The 20,636-nt window shown below is 32.5% G+C and overlaps 1 protein-coding gene and 1 long non-coding RNA gene across 3 annotated transcripts; both read left to right on the plus strand.

Moving 5' to 3' along the window:
* The first annotated feature begins 1,042 nt into the window (after positions 1 to 1,042).
* Positions 1,043 to 11,795, plus strand: LOC106663726 (coiled-coil domain-containing protein 39). Of its 2 annotated transcripts, none has more exons than XM_014388801.1 (19): positions 1,043 to 1,256; positions 7,086 to 7,205; positions 7,290 to 7,436; positions 7,491 to 7,649; positions 7,715 to 7,843; positions 7,918 to 8,010; positions 8,079 to 8,270; positions 8,329 to 8,419; positions 8,486 to 8,610; positions 8,678 to 8,893; positions 8,969 to 9,136; positions 9,203 to 9,457; positions 9,532 to 9,671; positions 9,729 to 9,804; positions 10,265 to 10,424; positions 10,837 to 10,943; positions 11,003 to 11,209; positions 11,268 to 11,431; positions 11,488 to 11,795. In XM_014388801.1, the coding sequence occupies exons 1-19, from the start codon at positions 1,158 to 1,160 to the stop codon at positions 11,645 to 11,647; spliced, it is 2,808 nt and encodes a 935-aa protein (XP_014244287.1). In that variant the 5' UTR covers positions 1,043 to 1,157; the 3' UTR covers positions 11,648 to 11,795. The 2 variants fall into 2 exon arrangements, with proteins under 2 accessions (XP_014244287.1, XP_024083675.1); XM_024227907.1 differs by lacking the exon at positions 1,043 to 1,256 and adding an exon at positions 6,080 to 6,177.
* A 2,451-nt stretch (positions 11,796 to 14,246) lies between these two features.
* LOC106663774 lies at positions 14,247 to 17,621 on the plus strand. The gene is made up of 3 exons (XR_001340087.1): positions 14,247 to 14,390; positions 16,361 to 16,679; positions 17,205 to 17,621. It is a non-coding gene; the product is annotated as an uncharacterized LOC106663774 (long non-coding RNA).
* The last annotated feature ends 3,015 nt before the right edge of the window (positions 17,622 to 20,636 follow it).

The raw sequence follows: 20,636 nt of genomic DNA on the forward strand, positions 1-20,636 counted from the left end.
GAATGCGTCCACCATCAATGAGATTTTTGCTATGAAAGATGATAAAAGATTGAGATTAAAAAATTTCTCTCTCTGCTGTTTCTCAGTATCTCACTCTCTCTCTCTTTCTCTCTCTCTCTCACTCCTCTCTTTTACTCTCACTCTCTCTCTCTNTCTCTCTCTCTCTCTCTCGCTCGCTCTCTCTCTCTCTTTCTCTCTTTCTCTAACTACCTAATCTATCTATCTCTCTTTCTAATACATACACTTCTACCAACTTTTGTAAAGAACTTATTCGCCCCCTTAGTTAAGTCTGTTAAGAATTTGATTTTATTATTGTGTATTAGAATGTCAATTGGATAAAGAAAACTGATAATTGCTTGTAATAAAACTTGCAGTTTTGATATATATTTGACTTCAGCAAAGATTTTTTTTTCATATCCAACGATACCGTGAAGTATAGATTAGAAAAAGAAATTTCGTTATTAAGTCAGTGTTAGTGTAAGTATGAAGTCCTTGAAAGTCCCATTTTCTAAATCTTTGTAGTAGTAATTTAATTGTATATTTACTTTTTTTAAATTTACAGATGGAATTGAACAAATGCTTTTGCATGAAAAATTTTCTAGGTCCTTTGCTTTCTTTGGCTCTTTTTGTCTTTTCGAACCGACAATTTTTTGACAGGAAGTAAAGTCATCCAAAGCCTAGCTTAACTCCTTGCAGTAAGACTTGTCAAATGGTCTATAATTTTATATTATAGAATAAAACTAAGTTCCTAAATCCAGGATTAGCAAAAGACATTTAAATTCCTGTTGATTTATAGTTGTACTTCCGTTTTATGTGTTTTATCGTTATGCAACTATTCTTAACTTCATTCATACATAGGATACTTATGGGGGTTAAAAATAAGAAATTTAACTCGTCCGTCTTTCAAAAAGCCACGCTAAATTTCGTCCAATCCGCTCCTCTTGAGCGAAGATTAAAATTCAGTCATCGAGAAATTTTCGTTTTCTTGAAACGAGCCAGCAAGTAACTGAAAGGAAAATCAATATACTCCAAGAGCTTTCTAATCAGCTGTTTCTATGGTGCCTTATAAACAAAATATGACTCGTTCCGAGCACAGTAGGGAATTGTTTCTTCACTCCATGTTTAATTCATTTTGGTTTTGAAGCGACCGAAGGACGATGCCCAGAAACGTCAAGGAAGTTCTTAAGGAGCTGGGATGGGCAGACGGCTTCCACATACCAGTCGCCAACGATGAAAACAAGAAATTGGAACAAAAGGTAAAAAAAATCAAATAACGGGTCTTTAAATTAAGGCACAGGGTTAGAAACTTTAAAATTAAATGGCGAAATTAAAAAATTCGTTGTGAAAGATGCTATTTTAAGTTCAAATTAACCCACTGAAAATCTCTTTTTTATTGAGCTTAATTTTTAAATTCTTTAATACATTTTTTCATAGATGTTCCTTTAAAAAATACAATTCTTTCTTTGATCCGATATTTTTTCGATTAAATAACCATTGCAAATGTGCACAGACGTTAGTCCGAAGGCGATGTGAGGGCGAATCGGATGGATGTAGCACGTGCCAGCCCAAGTGGAGGAATTTTAGCCGCGTCACCTCATAAATATGAGTCCTTGCGTTGTCATGAAGGACTTGCCAATCATTTTCAACTCCGATCCCGACGGGCCGATCCATTATTTGGACGATTTAGGAACACCGTTCGACCGAATCGGCAGTTTCAGCATTCAACCAAAGAAAAGAGCCTTGCACAACTTTTGGGCCGAATTCCACCCAAAGGGCCAATAGGAGTGTTTTCAGATTCCACTCTTGCCGGCCTTCCTGAGTAGTCTTAGAGAAATATATTCTCAATTAATTATTCATTTCGAAAAAATCCTGTATAATTAATTGAGTATATGTATAATTAAGAATAAAATGATAAATAATAATAATAAATGTATTCTTTAAACTTGACAGCCAACCTCCGCACACCAGCACGCTAATAACACCTCCATCTTATAAAACATTGAGATGCTAATTGGGCTTTATTTCGTTTCACCTTTCCGTATATTAATGGCTCGAAAATTGAATATTACAGCAAAGTAATTACAAATTAACAAAACATTATGACAACTTAATAATAATTAAACAAACGGGGTAATAAGAGTCAAATTTTATTTTGCCAAAGTGAGATTTAATTATTATAGCCAATTTTTACTGTGAAACATATTCGAATTTTGGCCAACAATTTGAACAAATTGTTAACTCACACACTCTCTCTCTCTCTCTCTCTCTCTCTCTCTCTCTCTCTCTTTTTTCTTTTTTTTCTTTCGGGTTTCTTCACTCACCCTCTCTTTCACTCTTTCTTTCACTCACTCACTCCCACTTTTTCACTCTAGCTCTTTCGCTCTACATTTGTTTGTGAGCGTGTGTTGGTTTGTGTCTTTTCTTCTTTTCTCCTCTCTCTCCCCCCCTCTCTCTCTTCCTCCCTTTGTCTCATTCTGCTCTTTCTCACTATCTCACTTTCTCACACTCTTCTCTCTCTCTCTCTCTCTTTCTCTCTCTCTCCCTCTCTCTCCCACTTTCTTACACTCTCAACCGCCCTTCCTTTCTTCCTCTCTCTCTCTCTCCCTCTCCTTATTTTGCTCTGTCTCACTATGTCACTAACTCACTCTCTATATCTATCTATATTCTATCTATCTAACTCTCTTGAGGAAAATTTACGCCCAGAAACGTGTAATTAAAAAAATTGGATTAGTTCATTAAAAAAACCAAAATTCAAGAAGTACCAATCTCTATCTTCATATATCATCTACCATTCTATGTACATACCTTTAATATTTAATTATTTCCTATTTGTTATAGCTAAGTTTACCAATTTATTTTATTTTTATTTATTTCATTTTATTTTTGTCGTTGTAGGAGTTCACCACCCTCTCTCTCTCTCTCTCTCTCTCTCTCTCTCTCTCTCTCTCTTTCTCTCTCTCTCTCTCCATTTCTTTTTCTTTCGCCTATCTATCTATTTCTAATATCCCACTTCCACTTTTCTTTCGTTCGGATCAAATCTTCGCCACGAACACCTCTACACCCATCCAATCCATTCTAAATTCGATTAGTCTAGGGCAAATACATACAAAACGGTACATGTCTTTATTTACAAAGTTGACGAAGAAGGCATGACTCTGAGGACTCGCTATTTGGAAGTATGTGCTACTTGAAAATTTCTCCTCCATCTTCCATTACTGGTCGTTTACTGTATATAATTATTACCTTTTAAATCAAAGCTTTCCTCTCTGTACGTCATATACAGATCACTGCTTCCAATTTTTTTCAAGGAAACAATTTTTATGATACGACTTTAGAGAGTCTAGAATTTGGTTTAAGGTACTTCTCCAAATGGACACATTTTCACATAGCTAAGTGTAGCATTGATCACGTGCAATTTACCTTGTCTATTAATTCTTCAAACCAGTACAAGTTTTCTTTTATAATTTGTTCGGCCTTAATTTTGGGGTATCTTTCCTCAGTCGTGGTCAATATTTTTAGTATATAGCTATAGTGCAATTTTAAGGTATACAAATACAGAGGTTCACAGTTCATTTCGAGAAGTAGAAAAGCGGAAGGTGGGTAACACGGCAGAGAAAGAGGGATATGCAAATGTAAGGAAAAAATAAGAACTTTTTGACTACGCCCTTAAAAAATGTGTTCATTCACAAACAAACTGTACTAGCACCCAACTAAAAAAAAGGAAAAAAATCAAATCGGCTAATATATCAACAGGGATTTTGAGATTAATAAGAGCAGTTAATCTTTTCCTGTCTTATTTCAGGGTTCGTCACCCTGAAAACGGATTGGGATTTTTGTTTCGGCCAGGACGCTTTTTTAAACACATGAGATTGATTACCTGATGAAGTATTTTGACCATTGGAAATTTAGATTTGGATTTTAGCCTCTTAGTGCTGAAAAAAGACTTTAACGGCTAATTTTTTTTTTTTAAACAATTAAACTATTATCAAATATTTTACGTGACTTTTTTTATACTTTTTGTTTATACTGCAAAGGACTGGATGAAACTATAAACTCTTGAAATTTCAACAGTCAACAGAATGTCATTAAAACTACAATTTTGGTTACAATATTAAAAGAGCTTTTAGACCACATCATCAGGTTTTCCCATAAAACAATATACGTGATTGTATTGCTTTATGTTAATCATCACGTTAATTAAAGATAATTTAAAAGTAAGACGTTTCATTTTCACAATCCGTTATTAATTTAGTCTTCTCCTGTAAAAGAATCTTAAGAAATGAATGTATCGTACCTTAAACCAAATTCTAGACGTATCATAAAAACTGTTTCCTTGAAAAAATTAAAAGCCTTGATTGATCTGTATATGGTGTACAGAGATAGATAGAAAGATAGATAGGTAGGTAGGTAGATAGATAGAGAGAGATAGATAGATAGATGGATGAGAGAGAGAGAGAGAGTGAGTGAGTGAGAGAGAGAGAGAGAGAGAGAGAGAGAGAGAGAGAGTCATTCAACAGTAGACAAAAACATTAAAAAACAAATAAAACATAGATTTACAGACAGATAGAGATGGACAGTGTGTCTGCTGATGGCTTCAGCCTAAGCCAATATTTATTTTATGCTCAGAACGCTATACATTTGTAGCTTATAAACTTTACAATGTAAAGGGTGCATGTTTAAATATTGTTAAATTTCTCGCATTGAGTAATAAACACTTCAAGAATAAATACAGTACAAATGCAATATTTGAAAATAAATACACTGAGAGTGAGATGGAAAGTAAGAGAGCTATGAAAAACTAGAAATAAAAGGTGGTTAGATAAAGAAGAAGGATCGTTTGAGAAAGAGAGAGATAAAAGGAAAAAACAAATTGATCTAGAATCTTTTTAAATTTCTGATTGTAGATCTAAAAATTATTGCCAATGGCCGATATAAATCAGCCTCTTGAATAAATATTAGTCATATTAAATCCATGATATTGATCTTTACTACTTAATTCATTGTGATAAACGTATTCAGCTCAAAAAATAATAATAATAATACACATGATATACAGTTGGCTGAGCATTCTTTCATAAATAAAAAGATTTGTTTATAGTATAATGTTATAAGTATGTAAATCTATTATTTTAACTATATCATTATATCATAGAACATCCAAAAAGCTTCAAATATTTTACATTTTAACTTTATGAACAATGTACTAAATCAACACATTTGAAATGAATAATAAATTAATAAAGGTTTTTTATTATTAATTTACATGTAATGTACAGAATTGTACAGAATTGAACTAATCACTTCTCGAGAATCACCTATGTATGTACCTCGGTATCAGACCTCAGCCTTATCCATCCTGCCGCCAAAATTAGGCTCCAGGGAATGCCAACAGCTAGGCCCAAAACATTCCGTTTTTAAATCTAAACCTACTCACTCTTAAATACATTATTTCCTGTTTACATACCATTCACTCAGGGTGATGGAGTATTTGATATTCCTCCATCCCCTTCAATACATATTAATCTAATTGAGTACTCAATATTCCATTATCAACCCCCTCACACTAAACACTCACGCCAATAAATACATTCACTCTCCACAAACACTAGGGACACCTAGTTTCCTCCAAGAATGGAAGAGAGGACCCAGATATTGGATATATCTAATCAAATTGAAGGTCCATGGGGTACTCAATATTCTACCTACCTTCCCACACTACACATTCACACTAATAAATACGTTCACTTTCAATATACACAAAAAAGAAACACAAGATAATAGATAGTTATATAATATATATCACAGGAAAATAGTCAAGTTTAGTTATTTAATGAAATGACTAGGTAGACAGTTAAAATACAATCATTTGTCTATACGACTGAACATTTGCACAAATGTCTAGACCCTTAATCAAACACCTAGTCCATTAATTAAACTTCAGGCACTGTTTAGTCAGTTGTTCAAACAACACAACATAGCTGTAATTCTTTTCTTTTGTTCTTTTGTCAGTTTTCTGTTGTTACTTTCACTCCAGTATCACAATGGCTTCTCGGCTCGAATGTTTTTATCTCGAGTTAGATGCGCATCATTAAAAAAAAACTGTAAACTTAAGATGTCTTAAATTATCAGATTCGAGAGCTTCAGATTGCCAAAACAACCAACACGTCAAATTCCCAGGTTCAGTACTTTCTGTTATACATACTGTAGAGGGAAGCAGTTTTTCCCCTCTTTGTTTAATGGACAGGGCTTTACGAAATGCAATTGTAAGTCTTAGGACAAAAAATGTAAAAGTAACTGCTGTATTTGTTGTAAGAAAAAAATAAAATGCATGAACGAATAATATTATGTTTCGACTGTACGAAATAAATAATTTCATTTTTGACCAAATGCCTAGTGCCATATTGAAATGTATGATGTGGCCTAGACTCTTAATAAAGAGTCTAGTCATACCATAAGCAATTTGAAATTTTTATAAATGACTAGGCAGTCTATGCAATACAATCGGAACAGGGGACCAATTGATATTTAAAATATAGCCATTTTGCACTTCTATAAACCAAAAAAATAGCCTTATATCCCAAATAATAAAAACAATTGTTTCAAAAAAATACTCTTCAGAGTTATTGGCATGTACAGAATAGTATTGTTCATGTTGCAATATGCTTGATAATGTAAAAACATTCCCTAAGAAATTATAGCTGAATAAATTTACAATATATTCACTGTATTTCTTTTTGCAACAATGTTGTGTTGTAAAAAGCTATATGATAATATTGACACATTATGACTGTGCTGCAATGCTTAAAAATGTAAATAAACTAATTTTTTTACACTGGCAAACATTTTATGTAATTATTTCAAAAATTGAATGATTCACTATAATAGAAAATTAATAAACAATTAAATGTATAAATGCTACTAGCAGTTCTGGTTTGAATTCATAGCATAGCCCATGAAATTTTAAATTCAAATAGAATTTAAAAAGTAGATTAAGCAGTTTGACCACAACACTCAATTATTAGTTGGATTTGATAATAAAAACTTACTGAACAGAAAGAGATTTTAACTATGTTTTGGATGTCTAGGTGGAAGAACTTATCAAGCAGAAAGCAGAGACCATAGTGAAATATGAATTAGCTAATGATAGGCTAAATGCATTGCGGAAACATGAAAAGAAATTACTACAAGAGAAAAATAACAACCAGGCAATATAAATATTATTAAAGCTAGATTGCAAGATGAATAAGATTTTTTTAACTCTCTCTTCTTGTGTTTAAATGTGCTTCTAGGAACTTCTGTGTGCATTGAGGAAAAATTTTGATTCAGAAATCACCATAATGAGGGATATAGAAAGCAAGGCGAATACGGTTCAGATAGAGAAAAAAGAAAGACAAAAAGACTTCGAGCTTTACAAAGCTAATTCTCTGAAACTGAAGGCATGGTCAAAATATCAATGATAGAAAACTTTATTTACTTAATTTTTTTTCCAGGAGGAAATTGCAAATTACAGTGTCAAGGTAAAAGAGCTGAAAGATATCCTAGCATGGGAAGAAGAGGCTCTGTTTTCGTGGGAGGAAGAACTTGCAAAAGAGGACAGAACGCGGTCGATGCTTACTGAGCTGACTCTCCAAGACGAGGAAAAATTCAACGTATGGATTTATTTATCTCGAAGATTTAAACTTTAGTTCTTAAATTGAAATTTGTCTAACTCAAGGATTTAGACATGAGAAGGCAGATGCTTGAATTTGATTATGGTCAACAAAAAATGACAGAGGAAAGAGACATAAACATCCTTCAGAATATGGAAACACAACTTGGCCAATTCGGTAAACTCTTCAGAGAAGTTAGTAATTTATTTTCAATTATAATTATGGGCACATTTAAAACAAGTAAATTATTATGAATTATTATTTTTAGGTGACACATGAACAAAATAAATTACTTCACCAATGGCATGATATGAATAACACACTTAAAGGGAGGTCTCATTTAGTTAAAAATTGTTATGCGGCAAGTAAATACTCAAAACAACCCGATTGCATATTTGAACTAAAAACTGATTTAAATGTTGTCAGTAGGTGGTTGACAAAATAAGGACAATGGCTAGGGAAAAATACTTTGAACTTCATGAAAAACGTAAACTGCTTCTAACTCTCCAAAAGGATAATGCAAAACATGAAGTCGACATTGAAAAATTCAAAGCTTCACTTTTGAAGGGGAAAAACGTCACCGAACTCCTCGATAAAACTATAGCCGAATTAACTGGAAAAGTATTATGACTGTTTAAAAGTTTAATGAAAAGTTTGCCCGTAATTAAAACATTTTTAGACGAATACTCTTCAAAGGTACATTTTGGATTCTTCGTCGAAAGTCAATCTTCAAAAAGCACAAAACACTGAATTACAGAATTCAGTGAAAGGTGAGAGTTTAAATTGGTGTTTTTTATGGAAGTATTTTAATTTGGTAAAAATTCAAACCCTTTTAGCCCTCGAACAAAAAATAAACAACTTGGTTCATTCCAATCTGGAGCTTCAAATAAAACTAGACACCCTGAATGTCGACAGTTTAACGATTGAACAGCAGACGAAAAATACTGAAGATATTTATGAGGTGATTGTATTACAGAAAAAAGTTAAAGAAATTTATTCTTTTTGCACTACTTTTGATTTCTTTTCAGATGGGAGAAAAAGTGCTAATAGAAGAATCAAAGGAATTCGATAGGTTGCAAATATTGATTTACAAATTGAGGCAAGATCTCAGTGGTCTAAAAAATAAGCTGCTCGTTCAGAATCAACAACTTAATTGCATTCGACAGGAGAAACGAGAAGTCGAAAAACAAATAAAAACTCTTCAAAATGAATACAATGAATATGAAGACAATTTGTTCAGCAAGGTAGACCATCTGTTATAAACCGATATTAACAATATTATTTTTCAGATATATAAATAATGTTTTATTAATTTCAAGGAACTTGCACTAGAAGTGCTCAGTGAAAAGTATACCCAATTGGTAGGTGAAGCTTTATGTGACGAGCTGGACGACAAATTGAGAGATGAAGGGATCAAAATTGAAAAAGACATATCGGATTTCAAAAATGAAATCGGCAACTATAAATTCCAAATAAGAATATTGAAGGTATTAAAGGATAAAATTAATTACATATTACTTAAATGTAATATTAAATATCCAATTCATTTTCAGAAAGATTTGGTCGAACTAACTGCAATAATAAATGAAGGGAAAAAGGAACTGGACACTCTCGTTGAACAAGGGACTAATTTGAAACTCGTCCTGACCTGTGGTAAAAAAGTGGTTAACGACGTAACGGAGGAATACAACGGTAAATTAATCGACCTTAATGTGGTCAAGATGCAGGCAAGTTTGGCAAAGGAAAACAACCAAAAACTCCAAAATGAACTTTGTATGTTGGAAAAACAAAGGATCATTTTAGACACGGTGATTAATTTCAACTAAATGAAATACTGATGTCCAAATAGTACAACAGATTGAGAAAGGACAATATTTTGCAGGGTATGCAAGAGAGAAATTGTGAAATCAAAAGTCAAAAAGATGAAATGCTTATGAAAAAGAAGGGGTTGCTGGATGAGCGATCAGTCCTTAAAAAGAACATAGAACAGGTCAATCTCAGAATAAAACAAATTCAAAAGAGGTAATTAATTAATTTGTCATAATGGATATTAGAAAAAATTAAACTGATTTCTTTCAGGTTTGAGATAACGATGGATCTGCTTGGAAAGGATGATTGTGGAGAAAGACAATCAGTATCTTATTTTAAGATCAAGGTATATTTTGCAATAATTTGAAACATTTGGTATGTGCGGGTACTACAGCATACTTTTGTTTGATTATCATCAAACCTTCAATCATAATCAATTTTTTTTAAATAAAAAATTGGAAGGGGACTGAAGTAGCCAAGTGGTCAACATAATAGACTCTCTGTTTATAAATCTTCGGTTAAATTCCCACCCCTGGTCGTTTTTCACACTACCCTTACCCCAATAAATAAATATAATTTTACATACTACAATACATACCAGACCGCATCTCACAATTTCTAAATAAATATCGATTTACAGTCACTAATCACCACACAATACTACAATACTCTGCCTCTAGCTAATATGCAAGGACATAAGGTCATTAAAAAAATTCCATACGACTTACACATATCAAAGTATCCTCACAGTCTTTCCCGATTTATAAGTGATAAATGAATGTTCTATAATCGAAAAATGTTTCTAGTTAGCTCAAGAAAAACATCAGTTGCAAGAAATGGGTGATGACCTAGAAGCGAAGATAAATAAAACAGAAAAGGAAATTCAAGCGATGGAAAACACGCTCAGAGTTGTCAGTCTCACAAATGAAAACTACAAGACAAACCTTGAAACTGTAGATCTTGATGGTAGGTCCTGATAAATAACCTCTTTTCGTCAAAATGGGTTTTTATGTAACTTGAAATATCTGAATCCATCCACGTAATGATGGTTTATTTTGCTTTCTGAGAAGTAGATTTGGGTTTAATTTTTAAAAAGTACTAACAGCCTAAAACGAATATATTGGTTCAAATTATATAATTGTGAACTAGGTGTAGAAGGCCAACTATATGCTAATGTGTATGGGTATAATCATTATAAAAAATTATGGTAGAATTTATAATTTATTAGTCCAGTATCCTTGTAAGTAAAAATATCAGAAAGTCAAATAAAATTACATTAAATAAATAAGTTTAAAGTTTTAATCAAAAAGTTTTACAGTTCAATTTTAATAGTTTTTCATTTGATTTTTCAAAATGTTAAAGTATTACTAATCCAAAGGTCCAGAAATGCAAGAATATTACAATCTAGAAGCAAAATGCCACGAGGTGAATCAACAGTGCAAAGCCAATACATCTGATATGAACAACATCAAAGTTGAAATCAAGGTGATTAAACATTTAAAACAAACAAAAAATCAGAATAAACAATTTTTGTTTGTTCTTAGAAATTGCAAAGTGGTATACAAATGTACCAGAATTGCATAATGGAAATGCAAGAAGAGTGGAAAACAAGAGAGGGACAAGTTGAGGTGCTGACAAAAGATTTGGCAAAGAAACAACTTAAATTAGCGAGAGCGAGTAAAATCATGAAAAGACTAATGACAGAAGTGAAAGCGACAAAAGAACCAATTAGTTTAAAGAAAATGGCTCTTGTGAGTTTCGTTTTACCAACAAAATAGCTCATGCATAAATAAAATAAAATTGTTTCAGAGAGATATCGAATTACGTCTTGAGCAAGAACGAAACAAGAGCGTACTCCAGCAATTGGCAGAATTCGTTAAAAATTACTACGATGCCGCACCTATAGCCGAGAGATTATTGTCTGATAGGAGCATCATTCTGCCAGAGATAACGGTTGATAAAATCAGCGATAGGTGAGTCTTTTAGAATTGAAAGTGAAAATTCAATTAACTTATACTGGATCTTACAGGGCTGAAACGAGGTCAAAGGCGAGCGATGTAAGCGAAATCAGCATATGCAGCATATCTCCTTCGATCATGGTGCTAGACCCGACGATCCTATTGCCTGAAGAATTCCGCCCGGAATACAAAGAGAGAAAAGTGCCAAAGATTAACTTTGATTGTAAGTAATCAACAGCCTGGAATCAACACTTAAAAACAGAATGAAATTGGAAAGACTTCTGCTCGACGTAGTGGGACCAGAAACACACAAATAAACTTGTTATTAGCAGTCTTTATTTTATATTTTGAATTGTTCTATTATAATTTTTAATCTGTATTAATGACCACAGAATGTGACTCTTTTATTAATCTTATTTCCTTGATGTTTAAATGAAGAACTACCAAATACCTTAATGAGAATAGAAACAGAAATAGAGAGGAGAATTGGAGTGAAGGTTTTCCATGACTTTATGAAAAGTAGGCTGAAATTATCAGAAATGACCAAATTTCAGCTTCACATCACACAAAGAGAGGAGATGGATGCCCCTGAAATCGATCTCAACGAATAAAAAATTAAAACAGAAGTCGGGTATTTGTTCCGTCTCAATATGCATTCTTATATTCAACAGGTTCATCAGCTCACAGACCTAAGTGAAAATTTAAATTTTGAACTAGCACTCCAAAAATAGTAATAAATTTTGCTGTAATAAGTAGTGAAAATTATTTTTTTGTAATACTTAAGTGATTCAAGACAAGACAAAAACTAAAGGAATTGTAAAACAATTTTTTATTGGCAAAAAATATATACTTATTTCTCTTTTGCTATAGTTTACACAATTTCAACTGTGACAAACATAACATTCTCACACAACACCAATATGACACCACAAGAATAGCACCACACATTATACCCTGAAGTTGACCTGAATAAAGATCAAAATGTCGGCAAACAAAATAAATATATTAAAAAAGTGTTTTTTCTAAACTATCTCATTTTTGACCACTCCTCACGAATCAAACAAATTTTCTTGTTAAGTATGCCATTCCTAAAGGTGCAATTTTAGGACCCTTATTGTTTTACATTTTTATTTACAACCTACCTTCTTGTTTAAATAACAAATTTTTTCCTGTGTGCTGACTATACCAAAATTTTGTACATAATATCCCCCTCATTTAATCCCTGATTCCACTCCCTTCTAGCTTGGTTAATTGTGCTTCAATCAATGGTCTCAAACTTAACCTACTCAAATCCCAATCGATAATTATTTACAATACACATCTGCCAACCGAGGATTTTCTTTGCATTTCTCTTGTTGGCTCTCTAATACCCTTCTTTATCCAGGTTAAAAAAATCTTTGTATGAATTTTAATGCCAGATTATTTTGGGATTATTTAGGCTTTGTTGCTAGAATGCATGGGACTTTAAATTCGCTTTGGAAATATAAATTTATCTCTCTGACACTAAAACTTACACTAGTCAAAACTATTATTTTACCATTTTTTACCTATCGCAGTACTATCTTGCTTATACTGTTTCACTTAATCACACTTCTATTAGAAAAGATTAGAAGTTCAATAATTTCACAAGATTTGTATTAAGTTTATGAAGAAGAGAGTACATCTCAACACATGACAAGTTCATTCTGGGTATTAATTTATTTGATTACCTTAAACTCCGATCTCTTATTTTCTTTTTTAAAATAAAAAAATAAGCTCTGCCCATCACACTCATTCATTAAATTCGATTTTAATTCTTCCTGTAGTTTAAATATTTTAAAAAGCTTGCATAATAGATCCAAATCTATGAATGATTCATTGTTGGGGTGTGTCTGTCGATTTCCCTCCTGCGGTATATTAGGTCAGCCCATCCCCTTCGAGCAGTCAGCTTTCAACTTTTTTGCAAATTGTTTAGGTTATGCAAATACATGTAGGTTGTGAAAAATGTGAATTTATACAATGCTAAAATTTCTAGCATTGTATAAATTCACTTTTTTGACATCCTACATGTATTTGTATTAATTAAACAATGTTTATAAATCCCAGGCCCTGAAGATGATCTCAATAAAGATCAAAGAAAAAAATCTCGATAAAGAAAATGTTTTTCTAAAACCTATGTAACACCAGACCGCATCTCACGATCTCCAAATAATCATTAATTATTATTTCTTGCATTGTCTTTTATAATTTTTTTGTTATTCAGTTATTTGATATTTTTCTACTCACTGTAAAGGGCCAAGCCCTATTGTGAAAAAAAAGTTTCTTTTTATAAATATATTTCTATTTCTAGCACTTCACTCATTACCGTGTTTTCTACAGAAAGAAAAAAAAAAGTAAAATTTTTATGCACTCTGCTAGCAAGTATCATGTGCCAACCAGTAGAAATATCCTTTTGTATGAGTATCCCTTTTTTTCCTGCAGAGTTCTTAATTTGACACTATCTACAGTCTTGTTCTAGAAAGGTAGTGAAAATCCTTCTACAGTTCACTGTATGTTCCTGACCTGTTTATACAAAAGCCAATTGATTTTAATCCATTATAATTTGGATGGTCGATTTCATTTAATTCATGTATCACTTGGAGGATGTGAAAGATGGGGGGGGGGGTTAATGGCCTAATCTTTCAATACTAAAGAGTGCAAGTTAAAAAGAAGAGAGTTTTTATTATATTCATGGGGGAAGGGTATCATAAAAAAAGGGCCAGGGGCAACGGTGGGAATCAAACCCACAACTGCAGAACACAAGCCGAGAGTATTATGCTGACCACTTATCCCAAAGATGTAATTTGTGTTTAGAACACTTGAGTCTATAAGAAAATAATCATGTGTTTTAACATAATTTCTAACATGTGTTGGTGATACCAACTATACACAAAAGCTCAAACTATGCAAGAAATTTGAACAAGTACGAGGTTAACACATCACACAAACAAAAACTGTAAGTTTTTAAATTTTCCAAGTTGAAATTAGTCATTAGGATGGGGGGAGGGAAATTAATGGTTTCAAACAATTTGTTTTACTAAGAGTGTTTGTTTAAAATAAAAAGAAATAACACCATGAGAGAGATATTTCAAGCTGAGCACAATGGATGTTTGGTTAAAACAACAGCATACTCTATCCCAGTGCACAGTATTTATACAAATGGTTGAATTTCGATTTAAAAGTTAAATTTTTTATCTCAACCAGTTAATTTTTTAAACAAGTTTATCAATGATGATAATTAATTGAGGCCTTTGCAAAAATATATTTTAACCTTTAACGGAAACATAAAATCAATGCATAAAGAAATTAGAGTGTTTACTTGGAAAAAAGATTATGCATGTCATTATTAGAAAAATTTATAGGTGTCCCAGATAAAGAGAGAAAAAAATTGGGTGATAGTTCACCTCATTTGCAACAACTTCCAACATATAGTCCCTATACCTACCTTCAGTCCCAAGAGTTACGATTTTTGTTTCCATGGAAACGTTACTTATTTGAGAAAAATTCAAATATCTATCATCAGGGCAACCACGGTTTTGGACTCAAACACCACTGAATTTACTACTGAACTGTACACCTTCTCCTTAAGGAATCCACAAACATAGAAAATCCATGACAGTACGATCAGGGAAACAAGATGCCACCTCTTGTACCAATCCACGTAGGAAATTGCTGGTTAGCCAGACACACACTTTTGGGTGTAGTTGTATGGTTCAATAGTGAACAGAATTGAAGATTTAAGGATTAAAATCCTCGAAGCATCTGATAAAATTAGAGCCAATTTGTCCACATGACTAACTGTAAGTGCAATGAGAAAAAGTCCGGATGTGGGTCAAACATCGAGGTCACCATTTTGAAAAATAATTTTAATGCTTAATGCTTGTAAATCCTTCAATTTATTGTGGATAAAATTATAAAACTTGCAAACCAAACACTTCTGTGTATCATCATCACCTTAGCTGTGATCATTAATCTCATGTACATTTTTCAACAATTGGACTAATCTACTGTAAACAGGAGGGGTAAGGATGTTCTTATACCATTTGACAGCTTAATAAATAATGAACTTTTTGTGAAGTTTAACAATCCCTAGGATTAAACATAAGGGTATACCTAATTATACATTATTTCTTAAAACTTTAAGGCATTTTCCAAATTTCAGCTTTTATTAGGGACTACACGTTGGAAGTTGTTGCAAATAAAGTGTACTATCACCCAAAGATTTTTTTGCACAATCTCTGGAACACCCTGTATATTATAGAATTGAAAATTATTTCAGGCAAAAGTGGTATAAAGGAATTTTATGCTGATCGAAAACTGTGGTAGCCCTAATAGGTATTTGTGTTATTCTCAAGTAAGGTATCGTTTCCATGGAAAAACTAACAAAAAATCATAACTCATCAGGGATATAGTTGTAGGGACTACACGTTGGAAGTTGTTGCAAATAAAGTGTACTATAACCCAAAGATTTTTTTGCACAATCTCTGGAACACCCTGTATAATATAGATCATTTATTTATTTATTTGTTTGTCATGGTCTTGCAGCATTGTAGCTGACATGTTATAAAATGAAATACAACAAAAATTTTAATTCTTAATTAAAAATATAAAATCATGTTGTAAAGGAAATTGAATTCTACTAATGCAAAATTTATATATGATGCATATAATCTGATATTTATTTCAAAATTGCTGAATTTAAAATATTCTACTTCACTACAATATACTGTTAATAAAACAATAATATTAAAAACTATTACATTCCAACAATAGAGCAAAAAAATTTATTTAAAAAAATTATTAATTTACTTCAATAATATTAAACAATGTGAAGAATTGATAGTTTAACACTCTAATGGCAATAAAAATAAATATAAACTTGAATTTCAAGGATGTGATTAAAATTTGTGTATTGTTGTTATGTAGACAATGCCTCCGAAAAGCGACAAGCCCTGTAAGTGGGACGAGACGAAGGAGAAGAGGTCGATAAAGTTAGAGAAAGATGCTAAAGCAAAGAAGGAAGAAAAGAGGATGGTAAAATGTACCGATTGCAAGCCTTGGCAGTCATTGCTTTTCTATGCGATACCAGCTGCGGTTTACGCCGCATGGCTGTTGAAAATGGCAAAATGCCCATCCAAATGCTGTCCGCCTCCGTGTTGTTGCCCTCCCCCTGAAACAGTAAAGATTCCAGGAAAAAGCCAGTGTAAGAAGACGATTAACTGAGGGTTGGGGAAACTAGAAAAATGTAATGTTCAATTTTTTTACATTATTGTAGCATTCTATAATAGTTTATTTTTACAATATAGATTTTTGATGTACTGTTTGAAACCATTAATTTAACTTTGGATTGTGCCTTTCAAATTAAAAATTTGGAAACTTCACTTTCATTCAAAATTATCTCTAGCCCAAAAATAATTTTATACATAGCTATTTCATTGTTGTATTTAAATTTAGCTGTTTCAATACTCAAATTAGGGCATAACATATCAAGAAAAGAAATATGTTCAATAAATAATTAAGAACAGACACACTTAGAATTACATATGTACTGCAACAATAGTAAATCAAAGGGAGAGAGAGAAAGAAAGAAAAAGAGAGAGAGAGAGAGAGAGAGAGAGAAAGAGAGAGAGAGAGAGAGAGAGAGAAATAACAAAGGAATATGTCCCATATATATTTGTAAATATTTAAATTGAAAAAAGAACATGACAGATAGTTTCAAATTAAAAGTATTATATTTTAATAATATATTTACAATCGATTATGTTTTTAGATGGGGTGGTTTAAAAAGGACAATAGTAAAGAAAAGAAGAAAGAAGAGCAACAGAAGCAGGCTGAAGAGCAACAGAAGCAGGCTGAAGAGCCTTCGCCAATACAATGTGCAGCAAAGAATGGTAAAGGTGGTGGTGTGAATTGTGAATTACGAAGGTACTTCATATATTCGTTGCCATTTCTTTTTGTACTCCCGTTCATTGTCAGAAAGGTATCTTGTTCGAATCCATCATGTGCCAGACAAGCTTGCCCACAGGTGGATACCGAGAGAATAGCTTGCCAGAAATGTAAACCATGCTCCGAAGGCACGTGTGAACCACAAAAAAAATGCTAATTTAAATGTAATCCTGTGAACAATTTAATACTGTACAGCCACTCAATTAAAATGAAATAAAAAAAGAGAAAATCTTAACAATAATTATGAATTTATTTGTCACAAAGTTAGATTTAGTCAATTAATTTAAATAAAGTGAAAGTAGGGAACATAACAGCATAACATTAATAACAGCGCTTTGGTAAATCAGTGGTAGTCGTCTGGGTACTTGGACACATTGGGCTGAAGGCCACGAACATGCAGGCAAGGTGGCGAAAGCTGGAATGTCTTGCCCTCCATTAGAACCAAATGTTATATGTATTTGTATAATTTAAACAATGTTTATAAATCCCAGGCTCTGAAGAGGATCTAAATAAAGATGAAACGTTGGCACGATAAAGAAAACTTTTTCTAACCTACATCACACCAGATTGCATCTCACGGTCTTTAAATAATCAGTAATTAACGGTCATTAAATATTACACTATTTATGTTGTAGCCCACCTTTTGAAGAATTAACAAGAACAAAACAAAATTGTAACAAAAAGTATTATTATTTAACCAGGTATACCTCCTAAATTATAGTGCCTCCTGAACTGAAGTTAGCGGTATGTCACTCTCCAAGTAATACAGCCAGGATAGTTTTAGGATTAGTGTAGGTGATAGAGTCAGTACAGAGGACTAGGAGAGACAAGTGTGACAGTGTGCCTCAATCCGGATATCCCTGGATCTTTAGGAAATAATTCCTTCATCGACTAAGAGACAGGGGACCCTAGTTATCAGGAAAGTATAGCTTGTAATGAACAGTTATTTAGATTTTAAGATAAGGTTCATTTAGTCTGTGAACGATAAAGAAAATATTTTTCTAAACCCACATCACACGTGCATCTCACGATCTCTAAATAATCATTATCTAACACTAAACACCCACTCATTAGTCTGTAAAGTTATTCTCCATTTATTATAGTGTCACCTGAAGAAAATTAAGTTATCGTTTTGTATTTTAGTTCCTTTAATAATAATGTGTATTTTTGAGTATTTAAATATTGTGTACTATTTATTTAAATTTTATTAATTATTTGGCCTTACTTCCTAGTTAATATCACAATAACTCTTTTTTTAATTAATATTTTTTTTACGGTTCACTGTTTTCGTTTCAAATATTAAACAGCATTTTCAATTTATTATTAACCTAACCTTGCCCGTCTCCATACAGCAAAGCCAACAAATTTTTGGCATAAGAGGATTTTGGAAGAATGGTTGATACTCAGTCCTACTGATATTATACCAAACATACCACTTTAACATACCACTACTGTCTTCTGCTAAAGTTGCTATTTAAACAACATTGGATTTCCATTGGCATTAACATGATTTATACAACATTGGAAAATCACGGGTATGTAGCGAGTAAAGTATTGGACCTAGTATGCTTCCCTGGGGCACTCCCACATTTATTTTTCTTAGTTCTGAGTAGTGATTTTGTTCAACTCTAAAATGTTACTCTAATACTAAATTATATAATTGGAATTTGGATTGGTGTACATTGTATTGAACATTAACTTATTCAATTCATTAATTGAAGATTTTCCTTTAAAATCCTATCTTTAAAATACTCTGTCAAATACAATTTAGTTGACAATGTTGATCATTTATTAAATACCGTTATTTTCTGGCATGATTTTGCAGTTAGTGCAATATGACCCAAAATAATTAATCATTAGTTGTAGACGATTTTTCTAACAAGCTCTATTCTAAAAAAAAAATTAAAAAATATAAAAAAAAGTATTTAAAAAAAACTGCGTAATTACAAAGTTCAACCCTAATAATAATTTTTTCAATTAATTATTCTTTCTATGTAAGGTCTTTGTTGAAATAAAAGACAGTGTCACGAGCGGGATTCGAACGAACAACCTCAAGTGGTAGAGTAGCGGTGTATTTAACCTCGAAGGTCGTGGGTTCGAAACCAGCTCGTGACATTGCCTTTTTTATCTCAACCAACAAAGAACATAAAAAGAATAATTAATTGAAAGAAGTAACTTAGTCTATTGACAACTAAAACGTAAATGGCCTAATAATAATTGTGATTTATCATCAATCTATTTACTTTATTTAAAATTCCGTCAATTCGGACATTTTCGTCTTAAAATCCCCTAATGGCAATCAAGATCCATTTTTCCTTTTGCACATTTTCCAAGCAGGCCGAGCCTGGTGCGTAGTGCGTACTGTAGCAATAAAACAGGCCCTCTTTTCACCTCGGGGTCGGGACAGAAAGACTTCTTCCCCCTTCTCAGACAATGAAATAATAGACCTGAGTACTGGAAATCACTGCTATTCATCCATCCCTTCTTGGGTCGGCATCGGCAGTTGGCGTTCAAGGGTTTTCAACTCCTGACGTTGCCCAATACCTTTCACCATCATCTGCCTTATCCCATTCCATTTTAGTATTTGAATGTCACAGATGGAAGAAACGCCCTTTCAAGAAAACATCTGAAAGCCAGAAGACAACGATTTGTCCGCCTATGTAATGCCTACCATTAAATATTACACAGGCGTAAATTTTTTAAAAATTTCTTTGCCTTATTTATTAAAAAAATGATCTTATTTTAAAATATTTTTGGTATAATAACAAATGTAACTTGAGCATTCTCTAGTACTAAGGGACACGTCGCCCTAAGAAAATGGTATTAACAAAAAGTCACAATTTTTGGTATAATAACAAATGTAACTTGAGCATTCTCTAGTACTAAGGGACACGTCGCCCTAAGAAAACGGTATTAACGAAAAGTGATAATTTTTGGTATCATAAAAAAAGTTACTTGAGTATTCTGTCGTATAACGTGAAACGTCGTCCTAAGAAAACTGTATTAACGAAAAGTCACAATTTTTGGTATAATAAAAAATGCAACTTGAGTATTCTGCAGTATAACGTGAAACGTCATCCTAAGAAAACGGTATTAAAAAAAAGTGATAATTTTTGGTATAATAAAAAATTAACTTGATAATTCGGTAGTATAACGTGAAACGTCTTCCTAAGAAAATGGTATTAACGAAAAGTAATAATTTTTGGTATCATAAAAAATGTTACTTGTGTATTCTGTCGAATAACGTGAAACGTCG

This window comes from Cimex lectularius, unplaced genomic scaffold, assembly GCF_000648675.2.
Source record: "Cimex lectularius strain Harlan isolate CLEC.00 unplaced genomic scaffold, Clec_2.1 scaffold135, whole genome shotgun sequence".
Taxonomy (NCBI): domain Eukaryota; kingdom Metazoa; phylum Arthropoda; class Insecta; order Hemiptera; family Cimicidae; genus Cimex; species Cimex lectularius.

Bases quoted from the DNA above. Each gene is read 5' to 3' on its own strand.
- LOC106663726 (XM_014388801.1), top strand. From the start codon at position 1,158: ATGCCCAGAAACGTCAAGGAAGTTCTTAAGGAGCTGGGATGGGCAGAC. The intron at 8,011-8,078 runs GCAAGTAAATAC...TGTTGTCAGTAG, and splicing joins TAGTTAAAAATTGTTATGCG to GTGGTTGACAAAATAAGGAC. The intron at 9,458-9,531 runs GTGATTAATTTC...AATATTTTGCAG, and splicing joins AAAGGATCATTTTAGACACG to GGTATGCAAGAGAGAAATTG.